At 46.5% G+C, this 17,660-nt stretch overlaps 1 protein-coding gene across 3 annotated transcripts in view; it reads right to left on the bottom strand.

Moving 5' to 3' along the window:
* The window catches only part of Usp28 (ubiquitin specific peptidase 28), a 62,119-nt gene extending 61,700 nt beyond the window's left edge, over positions 1-419 (bottom strand). For 2 of the 3 annotated variants that reach the window (XM_059267816.1, XM_059267817.1), the window contains exon 1: positions 262-416. In XM_059267816.1, the coding sequence (XP_059123799.1) occupies positions 262-318 (57 nt within the window). In that variant the 5' untranslated portion in view covers positions 319-416. Of the gene's footprint in view, positions 1-261 lie in introns of all 3 variants that reach the window. The other variant, XM_059267818.1, reaches the window with a different exon arrangement.
* Positions 420-17,660: the final 17,241 nt, after the last annotated feature.

Raw genomic sequence — 17,660 nt, 5'->3', positions numbered from 1 at the left:
CCCACGACCTCATGTGCAACCCTTCTCGGTAGGGTCCCCAGCACCGGGTCCCGCACTCGATCCCGCTCGGAACCTGAGTTGGCCCATACAACCAGGCAACCTCACATCGGCACGCGACCCCGGCCTCGCAAGTCCCCGGCGACCCGGGGGTGCTCCCGCCCTCAGCCCACAGGCCCTGGCCTCCGCCGGCCCGCGCCCGCTTGGCCCGCCGCGCCCCTCTCGGCCGGAGCTCGGGCCCCGCTACCCTCACCCGCCGCTCACCGAGCCATGGCCGTCCGCCGCCCCTGCCGCGTCGTCCTGCTGCAGCTCCGCAGTCATGGCCGTGGCGCCCCTCTGCGCGTAGCCCTACTCTCGTCGTCTTCGTCGTCGCCGTCGCCGCCGCCGCCGCCGCCGCCGCAGCCCCCGAAGCCCCGGAGTACCGGGAGGCACCGCCCACACGTCCCGCCCCCGCCCGCGGCGCGCGCTGGAGGCCCCGCCCACACCAGCCCGCTCCCAACACTCCCCCCACCCGCAGCACGCGGCACAGGCTCCGCCCACGGCGCGCGCGGGAGGCCCCACACCCACACCCCCGCCGGCCGGCTCCCATCCCGCCTGCCGCTTGCGCCGGTGGCCCCGCCCACACGCCCCACCCTCACACCCGAGGTCCCCCTGAGGCCCCGCCCACACACTCCGTCACGCCCGCAGCGTGCGCCAGAGGCCCGCCCCCGGCTTGCGTGAGTCCAGGGCGGAGCTTCTCCGCGTGCTTCGGCCCACGTGACCGCAGCCGGGCACTGACTAGCGGGTCAGCGTCGCGTCGCCCGCAGTTGCCATTTCCGCATTTGGTGCCCAGGAAGTGGGCGGCGAGGCCTCTCGGTCTCCAGGACTCCCTCTTTCTCCATCCTGCGATGGCTGAGCCTCGCATCCGCGTCCGGCCCGGCCCCAGGTCTCCATAGGCCCTGCGAGGCTGGCTGCTGGGTTCCCTGTGCTGACAGACTTTTCAACCAGGCCTTCGAGCCGTTTCTTAATCTGGGGACGCGAGGGGAGACATAGGCTGACTCCAGTGATCTCTGTAAAGACAACTGAGCGGGCCAGGACACTCACAGAGCTCAGCATGGTATCCTTGATCTTAAACAGGGTTGCCAAATGTTCTAATTTCCCGTTTTCAGGCCCTGTGTGTGTAAGCTGTGTGGAGCCTAGTGCACCCACCCCTCTTAATGTTTGGGAGGAGGGTTTTATTGTTGGTGGTTTAGGTTTGGAGTTTTGAGACAGGACCTCACGTGGCTAATAATACTAGCCTCAGGAGTAGCCAAGGCTGGCCTTGAACTCTTGATCCTCTGTCTCCACCTGGTCGTGTATGATGGGAAGTCTGTACTGTCATGCTCAACGATGTTTTACTTTGAGACAGTCTCATTAAGTTGCCCCGGCTGACTTTGAACTTTCTATGCTTCTGCCTTAGTCTCCTATGTGGCTGGGAATTGGGAACCGTGCTTACCAGGTCCATCTTTGTCAGGATTCTCTGAGGAAGTGAACCATTACGCTTTATAAAATTACAAAGGGATTGGTTAGGTTGACTTACACAATCAAAGATGAGTGTTTCCAGTGTCTGCACACATGGGAGAGCCAAATCCCAAAACAGTAGGTGTCAGTACAAAAAGCTGCCTTGGCAGGTGTAAACCATCTACTGTATGGGTGCTGGGACTCAACCCTAGGGCCTCTGCAAGAGCATTATATGCTTTTAACGACTGAATCATCTCTCCAGCCCCCAGAAGAGCCATTTTCTTCGGTGATGTAGTCAGTTAAGTTGTTCATGTGCCTTTAAGTAACCCCTTTACTCATTCCCATGTAAGCAGCCCTGACAGAGCTCCGTGGGTCACTGTTGTGGAGCAATTTCCTCCAGAAGAAAACCTACTTTGGAGGGTAGCTCCTTAAGTTCAGGAAGTAAACAACTCAAAGGCTTCCGATAGCTTCAGAAGCTACCAGCAACTGACCAGATTGGCTAGGTCCCACCCTCCCCAAGCACGTATAAACAGAACTGCTAAGAGATGCTCTCAGGTAAGCTGAGCTGCCTGGAAAGAGACCCACTCCAACTGTCAAGCTGCCTGCAAGGTGTGCAGTGTGCTTCAGGTTTCCAGCTTTATTGGACGGTCACCCATGCTGGCATGGGCTTTATTGGTGAGTTATTTCTGCCCCTATAAGTGCCCCTACTCACACTCCTATAAGTAACCCCAATAAAACTCAGAGGTTTGCCAAGTGTGACTTTGGTATTCTTACTATGATCTGTCATCAGTTCTCTGTGTGGCATGTCTGTTTACATCTCCCTAGAAATAGTGACACACAGTATCACTGAAAGAATGGTAAGACATGAAATTAGGAGGAGGGCTTGTTGTAAAAAAAAGGGGGGAGGGTTCAGTGAGAGTGGGAGAAGAGAGGGTAATAGGGTGACTATGGTTAAAACACATAGTATACATCAATGATAGTGTTAGAGCTGGGGAAGGCTGAGCATAAATGACCCATGCTTTTAATCCCAGCACTCAGGAGGCAAAGGCAAGTGGATCTCTGTGAGTTCAAGGCCAGCCTGGTCTACATGATGAGTTCCAGGACAGCCAAAACTACACAGTGAGACTCTTGTCTCAAAAACCAAAAAACGGGAGTTGGGTTGAGATTGAAAGGAGGGCTGGGTGTGGTAGTGCATACCTAGAATCCTAGCACTTCGGAAACTGAGGCAAGAATTGATATACATTTGAGACTAGACTAGAACTAACTATATAGTGAGCCCAAGGCTAGCCTGGGATACATAAACAAAAGCCAATCTCAACAAAGAATGGACAGATGGCAACAAACAAGAAAGATATGCACTGGAGTTCAAAGCAAGGCCTCTATGAACAGTTTTTTATTAAGATAACGTGTCACTATGTTTCCTAGGCTGGCCTTCAACTCTTGATCCTACTGCCCCAGCCTCCCACTGCTGACATTACAGGCCTATGCCATCAGCCCTGGCAGAAACAGGCTTTTGTTGGAAAAAAATACACATACTCAGATTGGAAAAATACATCACCTTCAGAATTGAGCACATTCCTGAGTGTGCTCAATTTGAGCTCATACAACATGTTCAAAACAATGGCAGAGGTCTGAGAGACGGCTCAGTTGTGTAGAGGCTCTTACTGCCAAGCCTGAGGACATGAGTTAGAGTCCCAAGACCTTCATGATGGAAGGAGAGAAGAGACCCCTGCAAGCTGCCCTCTGAGCTCCACACACTTGTTGTGGCACACAGCACATAATCCCACACACATCCACAAAAATGAATAAATGTAATAATAAAAATTCTCTGTCTCTCTCACACACATAGGGGAGTGCACACAACCCCCTCCCCAAACATACACAGGCAGACAGGAAAGCCTCTGGGTAGAGAATTTAGTATTATATTGAGCAAAGTTTATCCTAGGACTCCTAAAAAGAGTAAATCCAAATGAACCAGCTATTTTTAGTTGGCTCCTTGTTTCTCAGGAGGCCATTATCTGAAATAACAACAGTGAACAGTTTTGAAGACGCCATAATCAGTCCTCTACAGGGGCAGCGGCCTTCCCTCTCCCCATACCCTACCTTTGAAGCATGGGTATTTACCTCTAAAAGTACCTGCCTACAGGCTAACAAAGGCTCCAGAGATCAACCACAGTTTTGAAAAGGAAATCAAAACAGAAACCAAAGTTCTACAAAGGGTGCATGCCCTCTTTGTAGCTTTACTCAAAAACAGCAGGCCACAGTCACGGTATGACTGGTGGTTGAAAAAGCATCTAGCCCTCTAGCTTTAGGAACTGTGAACCAAGACTTAAAAACAGACACACACAAGTGAGGGAGGTATGTAAGCCAATGAGAAAGACAAAAACTACAAACCAGATCCACCGATGCTACAGACTATGAGAAGAATGGCTGGCCATGGTGCCATCACCCTGCAGTCCCAGCACTGGGGAAGCAGAGGCATGGAGATTCCTGCAAATTTCAAGCTAGTGTGGGTGGGCTACATAGTAATACCGGGTCATCCCGAACTTTATTAAGACCCTGTTTCAAAAAAAAAAAGAAAGGAAGAAAGAAAGGAAAAGAAAAAGAGTGTATGTATAAATCCCAATAACTACTAAGTAAAAAAGCAAAACCTGTAAATAAAAAGCTAATAGGTAATGAAGATAGAAATGTAGACAAATCAAAGGCAGGAGTTTAGGGATATAGCTCCCTTAGTAGAAGGCTTGCCTAGCAAGTAGGAGGTCCTAGGCTTGATTCTTAGCATGATATAAACAGTGCAGATATACAATGTACCTCGGTTAGCTGGAGTGCTTGCTTAGTAGGCAGGATGCCCTGGGTTCAAACTCCAGCACCTCCTAAACCAGGCATGATGGTGTGCTGTGCCTGTAATCCAACACTGAGGAAGTGGAAGAAGGAAGATCAGAAGTTCAAGGTCATCCTCAGCTGTGTACTGAGTTTGATGTCAGCCTACTTAAAAAAAAAAAAAAAAAATCAAAAGAAAAAACAAAAGCACTAAGAAGCAAGCTGGAGCCGGGTGGTGGTGGTGGCATGTACTTTTAATCCCAGCACTCGGGAGGCAGAGGCAGGCGGATCTCTGTGAGTTCAAGCCTAGCCTGGTCTACAGATCAAGTACTAAGACAGCCAGGGCTACACAGAGAAACCCTGTCTGAAAAAAACAAAAAAGCAAAAACAAAAAACAAACAGCAAGCTGGAAAGTACATGAGATGAGAGATCTTAATCTGTTAATGTCAATAATTACTTTAAATATTAATGAATCAAACATTCTAATTAAAAGGAAGAGCTTAATGAATTGGCATTTAAAAAGCAAGAACTTACAACAGTTTTTTTGCTGGGAAATTGACTTCTTGGGAACACGGCTAGTCTGCTGGTTAAGTCCCGATTCTCAGTTTTATTTTATTTTATTTACCTTTGACCACGGGAGATAATGACCTTTAACCCACCACCTTGGAGGCTCTCTGCATTCACACAAAGCTTTTAACTGCTGGTTAATTGTTTTCTGTTTTTCCTTATTTTTTCCCCAGAGCTTTAGTTAGGTTAAGCCAGGACACTCAATGTCTTTTAAAGACCACTCCTGTAATCCCAGTACTCAGGAGGTGGAGGAAGGAAGATCTGAAGTTCAAGGTCAATGGGGCAGTGGTGGTGTAAGCCTTTAGTCCCAGCACTTGGGAGGCAGAGGCGGGCGGATCTCATTGAGTCCGAGGCCAGCTTGGTCTACAGAGTGAGTTCCATGACATCCAGGACTACATAGAGGAGCCCTGTCTGGAAAAACCAAAGTAAATAAATAAATAAATAAATTTTTTAAAAATGAAGTTCAAGGTCATCCTCAGTGATTAATTTTGAAGGCAGACTATCTAAAATAAACAAAATGGCAGAAATGGATGAACAAAGGAACAAAAACCAGCGCAACAAACCAACCTCAGATATCTGAGGTATTGCACTTAGCTAGCAACCCGTTTCTTTCCTTCAGTGTGCCATTCGAATGCAACACCAGGCAACGTTGGCAGAGTTCTGCTTCTTCTTGGTGTGAGTACTATTAACAATGATGGTGTCCTCCTGCTAGCTAGACCTCAGGCTGTCCACCTGCAGAGTCCCATTGTGACATCTGTCATCATGGATCACTATTGGCATCAATTTACATCGATAGTAAACAAAGGGCCGTGTGTAAAGAAATCCTGTTGAGGAGTGTTTTGGGGGTCAAGAGAGAAGGAAGAGAAGCAAGACTGAAAAGGAGACATTGAATTGCAAGATAGGGTAACGACCTCAGCGGAACCTTGTTGGTGTTGGATTAGCCCTAAGTGGGAAGAGAGACAGAGCTGGCCATAACAATACCCACAGGAAGTAAGCCACCCCAGGATAGGATATGGCCTTGGAGAAAGTATTTCCATTTAACCAGGACATACACTATTCTTTACAAAGTATTATTATTATTATTATTATTATTATTATTATTATTACTATTAGTGTGTGTGCAAGCACATTTGTGGAGATTAGAAAACAACCTTCAGAAGTTAGTTCTCTCCTCTCACCAATGGTTCCAGGCCTCAAAACCCAACTAGTCAGGCTTGCTCAGCAAGGACTTTTACCCACTCAGGTGATGTATTTGGGGATGGGAGGAGGATGAGACATATCTTTTATTTTTGTGATGTTAAGGACGGCTTTGTATATGGAAGGTAAACACGCAGTCACTGAGCCAACCTTCAGTGCATCATAAAAGACTGGAACACCTGGGTAGTATGTGCAAGCACCTTCTACACTGGCCTCAGGGTTGAAGTGCTGGTCACAGCCAAAGTTGTGTGCCATTCAGTTTTCTAGGTGAAGTCCGTATCCCCGGGTCTACAGACAAGGTAATCACCATTGATCACCAGAACTAGGGACATGGCTCTGGTTGCTGAGGGTTTCTGGAAGTCCTTTTTTGTTTTAATTTTTGAGACAAGATCTTGCTATGTAGCCTAGGTTGACCTCACATCAAAGCAATCCCCCTGCCTCAGCTTCCCAGATATAGATATTACAGGTATATACTATCATGTCAGCTTTTCTAACCATATCATTTAAGAGCAAAATATGAATCAGTGTTTGACAGTGCATGCCTGTATTCCCAGCATGGAGATTGAGAGTTCAAAGTTATCTCCTGCTAGATACAGAATGTGAGGCCAGCCTGGGCTACATGAAACTGAGTCTCAAGAGGAAGAGGAGGAGAGTGGGGAGGGGAAAGAGGAGAATGAAGAGAGGAAGAAATTAGCTGGGTGTGGTGGCACATGCCACTTGAGAGCCTCAGGCAAAAAGATCACTGGAGATTTTGAGGTCAGCCTGGGCAACATAGCAATACTCTGTGTGTGTGTGTGTGTGTGTGTGTGTGTGTGTATTCCCAATGGTGGCAGCAAGAAGACTCCAGGGACTTACTGGCTGGCCAGCCTACGTAGTCAGTGAGCCTCAGGTTCAGTGAAAGACATTGACTAAAAACAAGAAAAAAGAAGAAAAGGAAAGAAAAAGTCAAGAATGACCTGATGTTGATCTCTGGCTTCCACACACATGTGAACACACATATTTGCACACATATACTCAAACACACTTGTACCTGCATGCATGCACACATACACATACACAGACACAAAATGACCGAGGCTTACCTTGACCAACTCTGAAGTCATGGGCTATGGGAACAGACACTAGTATGTGTTTGAAACTCCATGGTGACTGTCATGTGTGGCCACATCTACAAACAAGAAGCTCAAACAAAAGCAAACAGACTCACTGGTATATTGCCAGGATGAATTTCCATCTAATGATTAACTTCTGCTTTAATGCATATGAAAATCTTCTTTAGGCCGGGCGGTGGTGGCGCACACCTGTAATCCCAGCACTCGGGAGGCAGAGCCAGGCGGATCTCTGTGAGTTCGAGGCCAGCCTGGGCTACCAAGTGAGTTCCAGGAGAGGCGCAAAGCTACACAGAGAAACCCTGTCTTGAAAAACAAACAAACAAAAAAAAAAAAAAAAAAAGAAAAAGAAAAAGAAAATCTTCTTTGGGAATATCTGCTTCTGTTTTATGTTCTCACTGTACCTTCTCAGCCTCAGTGAACTGTAACTCTGAAATAGTGACCCACAATAAAAAAAAATGTGATCAGGTCATGGACCATGTGCCTATGGTAAAATTTATAGAAAAATCTTCAAAGCTGTTGGGAGAGAGAAGAGCATCCTCTGGTAGGAGTAAAGCTGATTTGCAAATAGTTAAATGCACTTCTGCATGATTGAGTTCTGAAAAAGCTAGGCCTTAGGTTCCTTAGAACTTAACTGTCTTCTGGGTGTTGGGATGTAGCTCAGCTGGAAGAGTGTTTGCCCAGCATGGAGGAAGCCCTGGTTCCAATCCCAGGACCAATAAACGGGGCATGATGTCACTCCTGTAATCCCAGCACTCCAGAGTTAGAGATAGGAGGATCACAGAAGTTCATCTTTGACACATAGTGTTTGTCTCTTGAAGACTTAGAAACTCTGCACCTCCAGTACGTCTTGCTGTTCTCTGCAATGGAGCACCTTTCACGATATCTGTAGATCTTTTTTGCACCCTTGGTACAGTTTCTATGCTTCCACTGGGCTTCTGTGCGCTCTGACTGCCAAGGCCTACAGCTGACTTTTGCCAGAAACCTCTCTTGGACCAATAAAGCTTTGTCTGCCCAGGAAAATAGTGGGAAACCTCTGGGAGTCCCCTCCTTCCTGTGATCCTAGACCACAAAGATCCCTTACACCAGTGGGGTAAGTGGCAGTGTGCAAGGCAGCCCCCTTGTCCAGCTTTCATGGCTGGATTCCCCTCAATCCCTTGCATTTCCAGATTTCTATTGTGTAAATGAAATAAATCAGTTGTAGCCAGGTCCTCGTGGCATGGAACTTCTAAGACCTTATAGAATTTGATCTCTCATAACATATGTTAAAATTCAAAATGAATTTAATAATATTGTTCAATAATATTGTAACTTTTATGTTTGTTTTGAGACAGTCTTGCTGTGTAGCCTATGCTGGCCTCAAACTCTTGGCAATCCTCCTGCCCCAGCCTCCAGGATGCTGGGATTACAGGCTTGTACTCTGAGCTCTGTTTCAAAATTTTTCAGGGGTGGGGAAACCAAGGCTTTATTTATTCCTCTTCTTAGGAGTTCTGCTCTGAAGAAGTCACTTAAGGAAACTGGAAGGCTCCTTTGAATCACGATTTGAAGGAGCAGGAGTGAAGGGGTTAGTGTGGGGTGGGTGTCTAGTTGACAGTTGTCCATTGAGAGGGAGCAGAGTGGACGGGTGGGTGTGGGTTGGTGTTAGGAAACTCCAAGAGGGAAATTCAGAGCAAAGAAAGAGTGATGAACAAATTGAAGAGTGGCATGACTTTCAAATCATCTAAAAACTCAGTGTATAAGAAAGTTGAGGGTCCAGTGATGCTGGTGGAGCAGAAACCAGAGGCCTTAAATCAGACCAATGACTCATTGCCATGAATGTTTGCAAATAAAGTTGACTGAACCAAAGTACACTGTGTGACACACCTAGGCTCCCAATGTCACCAGGAGGAATGAAGAGGTGTGGGAGAGGCGGGAAGGATGGAGGAGCCAAGAGGGCTTTCTTTATTTTGTTTTTATTCCTGTTGTTTGGTTGGTTGGTTTGATTTTGTTTGGTTTTAATTTTTCTTTTAAAATTGCAGGGGGTGGGGCAGGGAACACAGCAAGGGTGAAGGGTGGATATGGGAGGACTGGGTGGATATAGGAGGACTGGGAAATGAGCAGAATTGGGGTGCATGATGTGAAGTTCCCAAAGAATCCATAAAGAAATTATGTTTAAAAAAAAAAGAATAAAGTTTGGGGTCGGCAGGATGCCTCATCGTTTATAGACACCCACCTGCCAAGGAGCCTGACAACCCGAGTCCGATCCCCGGGACCCACACAGTGAAGGGATAGTCAATTCCTGAAGGTTGTCCTCTGATCTTCACATGAACATTATGGCATGTGCTCACACACACACACACACACACACACACACACACACACACACACCCCAAATAAACACATAAATGTGAAAAATTCAATAGTTTAATGCTGAGTGTGGGGATTGCCGGTATTCCCAGTCTGAGAAGGTACACATAGGAGGATCAGGAGCTCAAGGTCATCCTCCTTTACTGAGACCACCTTGGGCAACAAGAGACCTACCTCACTTCAATAAACAACAAGCATAATTTAAAGAGTGGTGTGTTGTTGCACTTGGGAGGCAGAGGCAAGAGAGTCCACAAGTTCGCAGACACACAGGGCTGCACAGCGAGACTTCTTTTTCAAAAAGCCAAGATAAGCAAATAAATACATAAATGAATGGATGAATGAATGAATGAATAATTCAAAACAGGTTGGTTATAGTTTTCTCTCTACACAGAATGTGTTACAGCAAGCAGAAAGGCTGCCACACGGTGGCGCTCTGACTACATCCATCGCGCAAGACTGGCCTCCTGGGAGCTTTATTCTTTTACTCCTTGCTCAGTCTTTAAGGGCCCTAACTAGAGGTCTGTCACACTCCAGCCATAGTCAGCCCCCCTATCATTAGTGCCAAGCCTTCCTCCTGAAGCAATGACAGTGTCAATTTCAGCAATGGCAAGGAGGGGACAAATACAGCTGTTGTGCCTTTTAGAATAATTGCTACAGGCCATTTGGAGACAGCATTATAATCACAGAGCTTATACAGACTTATACAATATTTCGGTTTCCTATTTTAAGCCCCGTTAGCATTCTGTGTCATGAACTTGTGAATCTATTCAACTCGTGTGAGTGTGGAATTATCTGCCCACAATTTCCCATTGTGCTTGTGGCTCATGGAAGGCACCAGGAGCTCATCTTTCTGCCCTGCTCTCTATGGCTGTGTCACCTGTACTAAGGACAAAGGTCACTCTCTCAAAACAACAAAAACAAACAAATAAACAAAACAACAAAAACAAAACAAAACAAAAACTAAAAAGACAAAAAGCCCAAGGTCTTGTATAGCCTGCACTGGCCTCCAACTTTCTATGCAGCTGTAGGTGGCCTTGAATTCTCCAGCCTCCATCCTCTACCACCCAATGCTGGAATTATAGGCATGCACTATAAACAATTAGTTCTTAGTTTCTGTAGTGTCCTGGAGGGACCCCAGGGCTTGTATGTGCTAGGCAATCACTGAACTATATCTCTAGCTTCCTGGCCACTGCCCCACCCAAGATAAGGTCTTGCCTTATGTTCTCTATGTAGCCCAGGCTGCCCTTGAACTTGCTTTATAGACTAAACTAGCTTCAAACTTTCAGTGATCCTTCTGCATTTGTCTCCCAAAGGCTGGGATTAGATGTGGGAGCCCACAGAGGTTTCCTAGTGAGATCTGAGCTTGCTTTACCCAGCAGGACGGCATAAGAGGATGATTGGACCAGGTGTTTGGAAGGGTCTACACTTGGTTGTATCTAACAAGGGGGAGGCCTTTTGCCCCACCCCTTGGCATTGTTATAAAAAGCCCCTTTGAATAAAGTTCTGGGCCCTTGGGTATCGACCCAGGCCCTCCTGAAGTTATTTCTTGGTTTCTGTCTTTCTTCCTGTTGGCTAGGCCTATCATTCTACCTAATATTCCTTATTCCTCTCTCTTCCTCATAGGAACCCTGGAAGGGGGGGGGGCTGATCCACTAAGCCTGACTACAAAGGCCACTTTCCTCTGCCCTGTCTAGCTTCATCCTATCTACTTTCTCCATCTTTTGGTCTTTTTTTTTTTGGCGGGGGTGGGGGAGTGGGGGGGGTGGGGAGTGGGTGGGGGTGGGGGGGAATGGAGGAGTTGGTTCAAGATAGGGTTTCTCTGTGTATCCCTGGCTGTCCTGGAAGTCACTCTATAGACCAGGCTGGCCTTGATCTCAGAGATCCTCCTGCCTCTGCCTCCCAAGTGCTGGGATTAAAGATGTGTGCCACCACTGCCTGGCTAGGGAAGAATCCAGGAGAGTGGCTGCCTCTGCTCTGTTGGTTGAGAAAAAGCCCTCAAAATTTGTCTTCAACTTCCACCCCAGGGCCCTGGTGCTTTCTTATCTTTCCATTTTTGATGTCCAGCACAGTAAGAGAAGAAATAGACAAGTAAATAAAACAGCTTCTGAATTGGGTGTCACAGCTCATGCCTTCAATCCTAGCACTCGGGCAGCTAAGGCAGTATGCATGTTTTCCTGTGTCCCGCCTGGTCCCACAGCCACTCAGACCCAACTAAACACACAGAGGCTTATATTACTTACAAACTGGATGGCCTAATGGCTCAGGCTTCTTGTTAGCTAGCTCTTATAACTTAACCCATTTCTATTAATCTATAAGTTGCCATGTGGCTGTGGCTTACTGGTATTTCTACATCTTGCTTCTCCTGGCGACGGCGGGCATCTCCTCTCTGCCTCTCCTTTCTTCTTCCTGTCTATCTGCTTGAATTTCCTGCCTGCCTCTAAGCTGCCTTGCCATAGGCAAATACAGCTTTATTTATCAACCAATCAGAGCAACACATATCCCACAGCAGCAGGAGGATTGCCATGAGTTTGAAGACAGTCTGGACTACTATCTTAGTTAGGATCACCAAAAGCAACTTGGAGAAGAAAGGGTTTGTTTGTTTGGCTTACTTTCACATCACTGTTCATCATCAAAGGAAGCAGGACAAGAACTCAAACAGGGCAAGAACCTGTAGCCAGGAGCTGGTGCAGAGGCCATGGAGGGATGCTGCTTACTGGCTTGCCCCACATGACTCGCTCAGCCTGCTTTTTCTTTCTTTCTTTTTTCCTGACTTTCTTTTTATTTATTCTTTCTGTCTTTCACATCATGCATTTCAATCCCATTCATTTCCTGTTCCTTTGTGTCCACCCTCTGCCCTCGCAACCTCCCCCTCAAAATAAAATGAAATAAAATATGAGGGAAAATCTCCTCATGGAGGCTGTAGTGTGACATAGCAAGTCACAAAGTAAACCCTTTTATCTATACATTTTTTTGTTTTGTTTTGTTTTTCAAGACAGGGTTTCTCTGTGTAGTCTTGGCTGACCAGGAATTCACTCTGTAGACCAGGCTGTCCTCGAACTCACAGAGATCCGCTTGCCTCTGCCTCCCAAGTGCTGGGATTAAAGGCATGCATCACCACTGCCTGGCTCCATATATCTTTTTCTTTTATTAAGAATTTTTATTCGTTTTACATACCAACCACAGATCCCCCTCCTCCCGCCCCCCAGTCTTCCTCCCCAGCTGAGCCCCTTATTCCCTCCTCCAACAAGGTAAGGCCTCCTATGGGGAGTCAGCAGTGGCTCCCTATATCTTTATGTGAAAGTGTTCATTGCAAAGAGTCATTGGCCTGGTTCGAGGCCCCTGGTTTCTGCTGCACTATCAATGCTGGGCTCTCACTGGGACTCCTCTTGGTTATCCTGATGTTGCTCTGTGTCATGGAGATCCTGTAACTTTGGGTCTGCAGGACCGGTCCCTTCTCATGCTCCAGCAGATCGTAGATGGGTGGATGTTGGGGTGGGCCAGCTCATAACCCTGGTTCTGGGCCTGGATAGTTGCAGTGGTCATTATTCTGTTGCTGAGAAGAGACACTATGACCACAGCAACTTTTTTTTTTTTTTTTTTTTTGGTATACAGTGTTCTGCCTGCATGTATGCCTATGTGCCAGAAGAGGGTACCAGATATCATTACAGATGTTTGTGAGCCACCATGTGGTTGCTGCAAATTGAACTCAGGACAACTGGAAGAGTAGCCAGTGCTCTTAACCTCTGAGCTAGCTCTCCAACCCCCACAGCAACTCTTACATAAGAGAAAGCATTTAACTGGGGACTTACTTACAGTTTCAGAGGTTTAGTCCATTATCATTATGGTGGGGACCATGGCAGCATGCAGGCAGACACTGGAGCTACATCCTGATCCATAAGCAGAGAAAGAGACTGGACCTGAGATGGGGTTTTGAAACCTCAAAGCCCACCCCCAGTGACACACTTTCTCCAACAAGGCCACATCCCCCTAATCATTTTCAAATAGTGCCTCTTCCTGCTGACTAAGCATTCAAACAGATGAGCCTGTGGGGCCATTCCTGTTCAAACCACCCCATCTGGCAAGCACTTTACTGACCACTGCGGTGATATTTTCTTTGTGCTCTAACAAATAAAGCTTGCCTGAAGATCAGAGGGTGGAGATAGCCACTAGTTAACCATAGAGGCCAGGCAGTGGTGGCATATACCTTTAATCCAAGCACTTGGGAGAAGGAAGCAGGAAGATCAGGAGTTCAAGGCCACCCTGGGCTACACGAGATTGATCCAGTCTAAAAAAGAAACAGATCCAGTGAGTGGAAGCTCATGCCTTTAATCCTATTACTAGGGAAGTGGAGACAGGAATATAAGGCGGATGGAGACAGGAGCTCGGCCCTTTCGGTCTGAGGATTCCTAGAGGTAAGAAGTCTTTCTAGTGGCTGGCTGCTCTGCTTCTCTGATCTTTCAGCTTTCACTCTGACATCTGACTCCAGGTTTTTATTAAGACCAATTAAAATTCACACTACAGACCACTCTTCAGGCTCTCCCCCATGTCACCTTTTAAGACAGAGTCTTTCTGGGTAGCTCTGGTTTGCAATGAATTCCCTACAGAGCCCAGTCTGGCCTCACATTCATGCCAATCCTCCCTGCCTCACGTTCCCAAGCAGCAGGGATTAATGATGTGAGTTACCACACTTGGCTCTGTTCCTTCTGTGTCGTGGAGTCTGTCTTACTCCCAAGGGCTTACAAGATCTTGGACTGTGGGCAATCTCAGAGACCCAAGAGAAGCAGTATCCACCTGCACCTGCACCTATTACCCTGTGGGCTGCTTGCTTACTGAGCCCAGTAAATAGCAGCAGTCTGGCTCAAATTCAAGCCATCCTCCTCACTGTGCTTTAGAAGATGGTGGCAAAAAGATATCATCTTGAGTGTGGGCCTGAGAAAGCTAGACCCCTCTAAGGATGCTCTTTCTTGTGTAAGCCAAAAAAAAAAAATCCTTTCTGTTCATTTGTTCACTCTTTCTTCCTTCCATCCTTCTGAACATTTGCTGAGCATTCACTAGCTCTGTGCTGGAGTCACAGAGACAAACAAGACCACCTTCACAATATCCATGGTGTGATGGTTAACTCCACTTCTCAACATGACATAACCCAGCTTCACTTGGGAAGAGAGATTCAATTCAGTAAGGGGTTGTCTATATTGATTTGGCCTGTGGGTATGTCCTAAGAGGCACTGTAACCTAGGTTGGCCTTGAACTCACTCTAATCTCCTGCATTAGTATCCCAAGGACTGTGACTATCCACATGAGCCATCATGACTGCCCATGTTAATTAAGTGATTAATGAATGACCAGAAAATATGTATTATCAAATGTAAGTCCCAATCTAAAGGGAAATCAGAGTGTGAGCTTGGATTGGAAGAGATGCCTCAGTACTTGGGTTGATATTTATTACACCGGAGTAATGAGAAGTACATATGGGCTGGAGGCTGGGGGGTAACTAGGTTGGTGGAGTGCTTGCCTAGCAGACACAAATCACTAGTTCAGTCACCAGCATCATCAAAAAACAGATGTGGCGCAGCACACCTGTAATCTCAGCACTCAGGAAACAGAGTCAAGAGGACCAGAAGATCAATGCCATCCTCAGGCCAGCTTGAGCTCCACAAGATCTTGTCAAAAATAAAATGAACAAGTCAACGAATCACAAATGGAAAGGTAGTACATGTCTATAATCTCAGGGACGCTGAAGCAGGAGGATCCCTATGAGGTCAGTGCCTACAGGCTGAGACACAGCTCAGAAAATAAACTGCCGGAAGGGGTGTACTCAGTGGACACTGATTTGGTTAGAGCATTGATCTGCTCTCCTCCTCCATCTAGCCTGACCAGATGTGTTCAAGAACCTTGGTTCTCCTTGAATATGTACATCTGTCAAAATTCCTGTCAATTTGAGCACAACTGCCAAGGGACTGAACAAAGAGAGTTAGCGATTAACTTCAAAGAACTTTGTTGGAGAGGAATAAAGATATTTAAGGCCTATTTTGTGAACTAATTGCATTTGCATATTTATGGGATTTACTGATATAGCAGTAATTAAAAACTATTTAGTAGTCTTAAAGGACACATAACTCAGTTGCCGTTTGCATAATAAACACTTCCTTATTATGTTTGCATAATAAGCCCTCTACCCCTGTTTCTTCCAGAAGACATTGGTCCATCTAAAAGGTGCCACATCTTACTTGGAAATGGAAGAGCATGGAACTGGATTTTCTGGGGTGGTGGAGAGGGGCTTCTGAAAAAAATATTCTTCTAGCAACTCTCTTAAGGTGGGCCTGGCCTGAGTTGCAGTTAGAGAATGGTAGACACAAACCTAACTAGACATTTTGGTTCACTTCGCCCTGGTGTTATTCCTGAGAACTGAGGATCCGGAGAACACAGTGGCACAGACCTGTAGCATCAGCAGAGGCTGAGGCAGGAGGTACGTACACACACAGACCACACAAAATATACACACAACACATCACACACAATACACACATACAGTACATACAGCACACACACAACACAACACACCATGCACACATACACCACACACAACACATACATGGTGATATTTTATTTGTGCTGAAATGTGGTGATATTTTATTTGTGTGTTAATAAATAAAGCTTACCTGGAGATCAAGGGGGAAAGGCCAGCCATTTTAGGTAAACAAGAAGTCAGGCAGCACATGCCCTTAATCCCTTAGCAGGCAGGATTTCTGTGTGTTCAAGGCCACACTAGGGAACAGAGCCAAGTGTGGTAACACACGCCTTTAATCCCAGTACCAACCATAGAGACCTGGAGGTCTGTACAGACAGACAGAAAGTGACAGAGTTGCGTAGGAAAAGGAAGTGAGGTAGCTGGGCTAAGATAGCCAATGAGAGGGCAGAACAGCAAGGCAATAAAGGTGTGGATAGACAAGAAGTAACTGGCATTTGGAAGCTGCAGAGTTGGTGAGATAAGGTTGGCTGGTGGCTTTCCCTATTTCCCTGATCTAAGGCTTTCACCCCTATATTTGGCTCCATGTTTTTTATTTAATAAGACCATTTAGAAATTCGTCTACAACAACACACATGAAACATGATGTTTAGCCCCTCATGACTCCAGCTTTGCATCATAAATATACTGATTTGGGGGGATGGAGAGATGGCTCAGTGGTTAAGAGAACCTGTTGTTCTTACAGAGGACCCAGGTTCAATTCCCAGTACCAACAATGTAGTTTACAACCATCCAGTTCCAGTGATGCAACACCTTTTCTGGCGTTCGTGGGCACTAGGCATGCCTATAGTGTACATACATACATACATACAGGCAAGACATTCATACACAGAAAATAAAAATAACTGAAAAAAAAATTAAATCTACCGAATCTGCTTGAAAGGCCTCACTGCAATTCAAGCCCGTATTTATCCTTCCTAGGAAGTGTTCTAAGAGGACTCATAAAAGCCCTTGGTAGTAAAAAGCTATGTGGCTTTGAAGGGAGGGCTTTAAGGAGAGTGAGAGGAGACAATTTCCACACACAAAAAAATGAAAGGTTGAGCTGGGTGTGGCTGTGCACACATTTTACCTCAGCATTCAGGAGGCAGAGAGGCAGAGGCAAACAGATCTCTGTGAGCTGGAGGCCAGCTTGGTCTACATAATGAGTTCCAAGCCAGCCGGAACTATATGGTAAGATGATACCAATCTAAAACCACTGAGTAAATAAACTAAACCCTGGTAGGAGGGTGACATGGAGAAGAGAGCTGAGCTAGTATGTGGCCACACACTCCCCTAAAGACACGGAACTCACACAAACTCCTGGCAGGAGGCAGCAGCCAAGAGCCGTACCAGGTAGCAGCGCCAGACTGCCGTTAAATCAGCTAATGAAGGTCATAATGTGCCTACATTACACATCATTAGCAATGGCCTTGCAGTAACAGATGGACACATGAGACAGTGCAAAGAAAAGGGATGAAGAACGTTCCAGAAGGGTCTGACAGAGTCATGGCTCACTAGAACGTGTGGCAGGATACCATGCGGATCACCCTCTCAGTTCAAACCTCTGCACAAAGGGAGGCACTACCCACAGATGTGCTCCCTCTCGTTCAGATTCTCCTCAGAGGCAAAAGCGGACTCTC

This window comes from Peromyscus eremicus, chromosome 7 (assembly GCF_949786415.1).
Source record: "Peromyscus eremicus chromosome 7, PerEre_H2_v1, whole genome shotgun sequence".
NCBI classification, from domain to species: domain Eukaryota; kingdom Metazoa; phylum Chordata; class Mammalia; order Rodentia; family Cricetidae; genus Peromyscus; species Peromyscus eremicus.
This window is presented reverse-complemented; position numbering and strand designations above follow the sequence as displayed.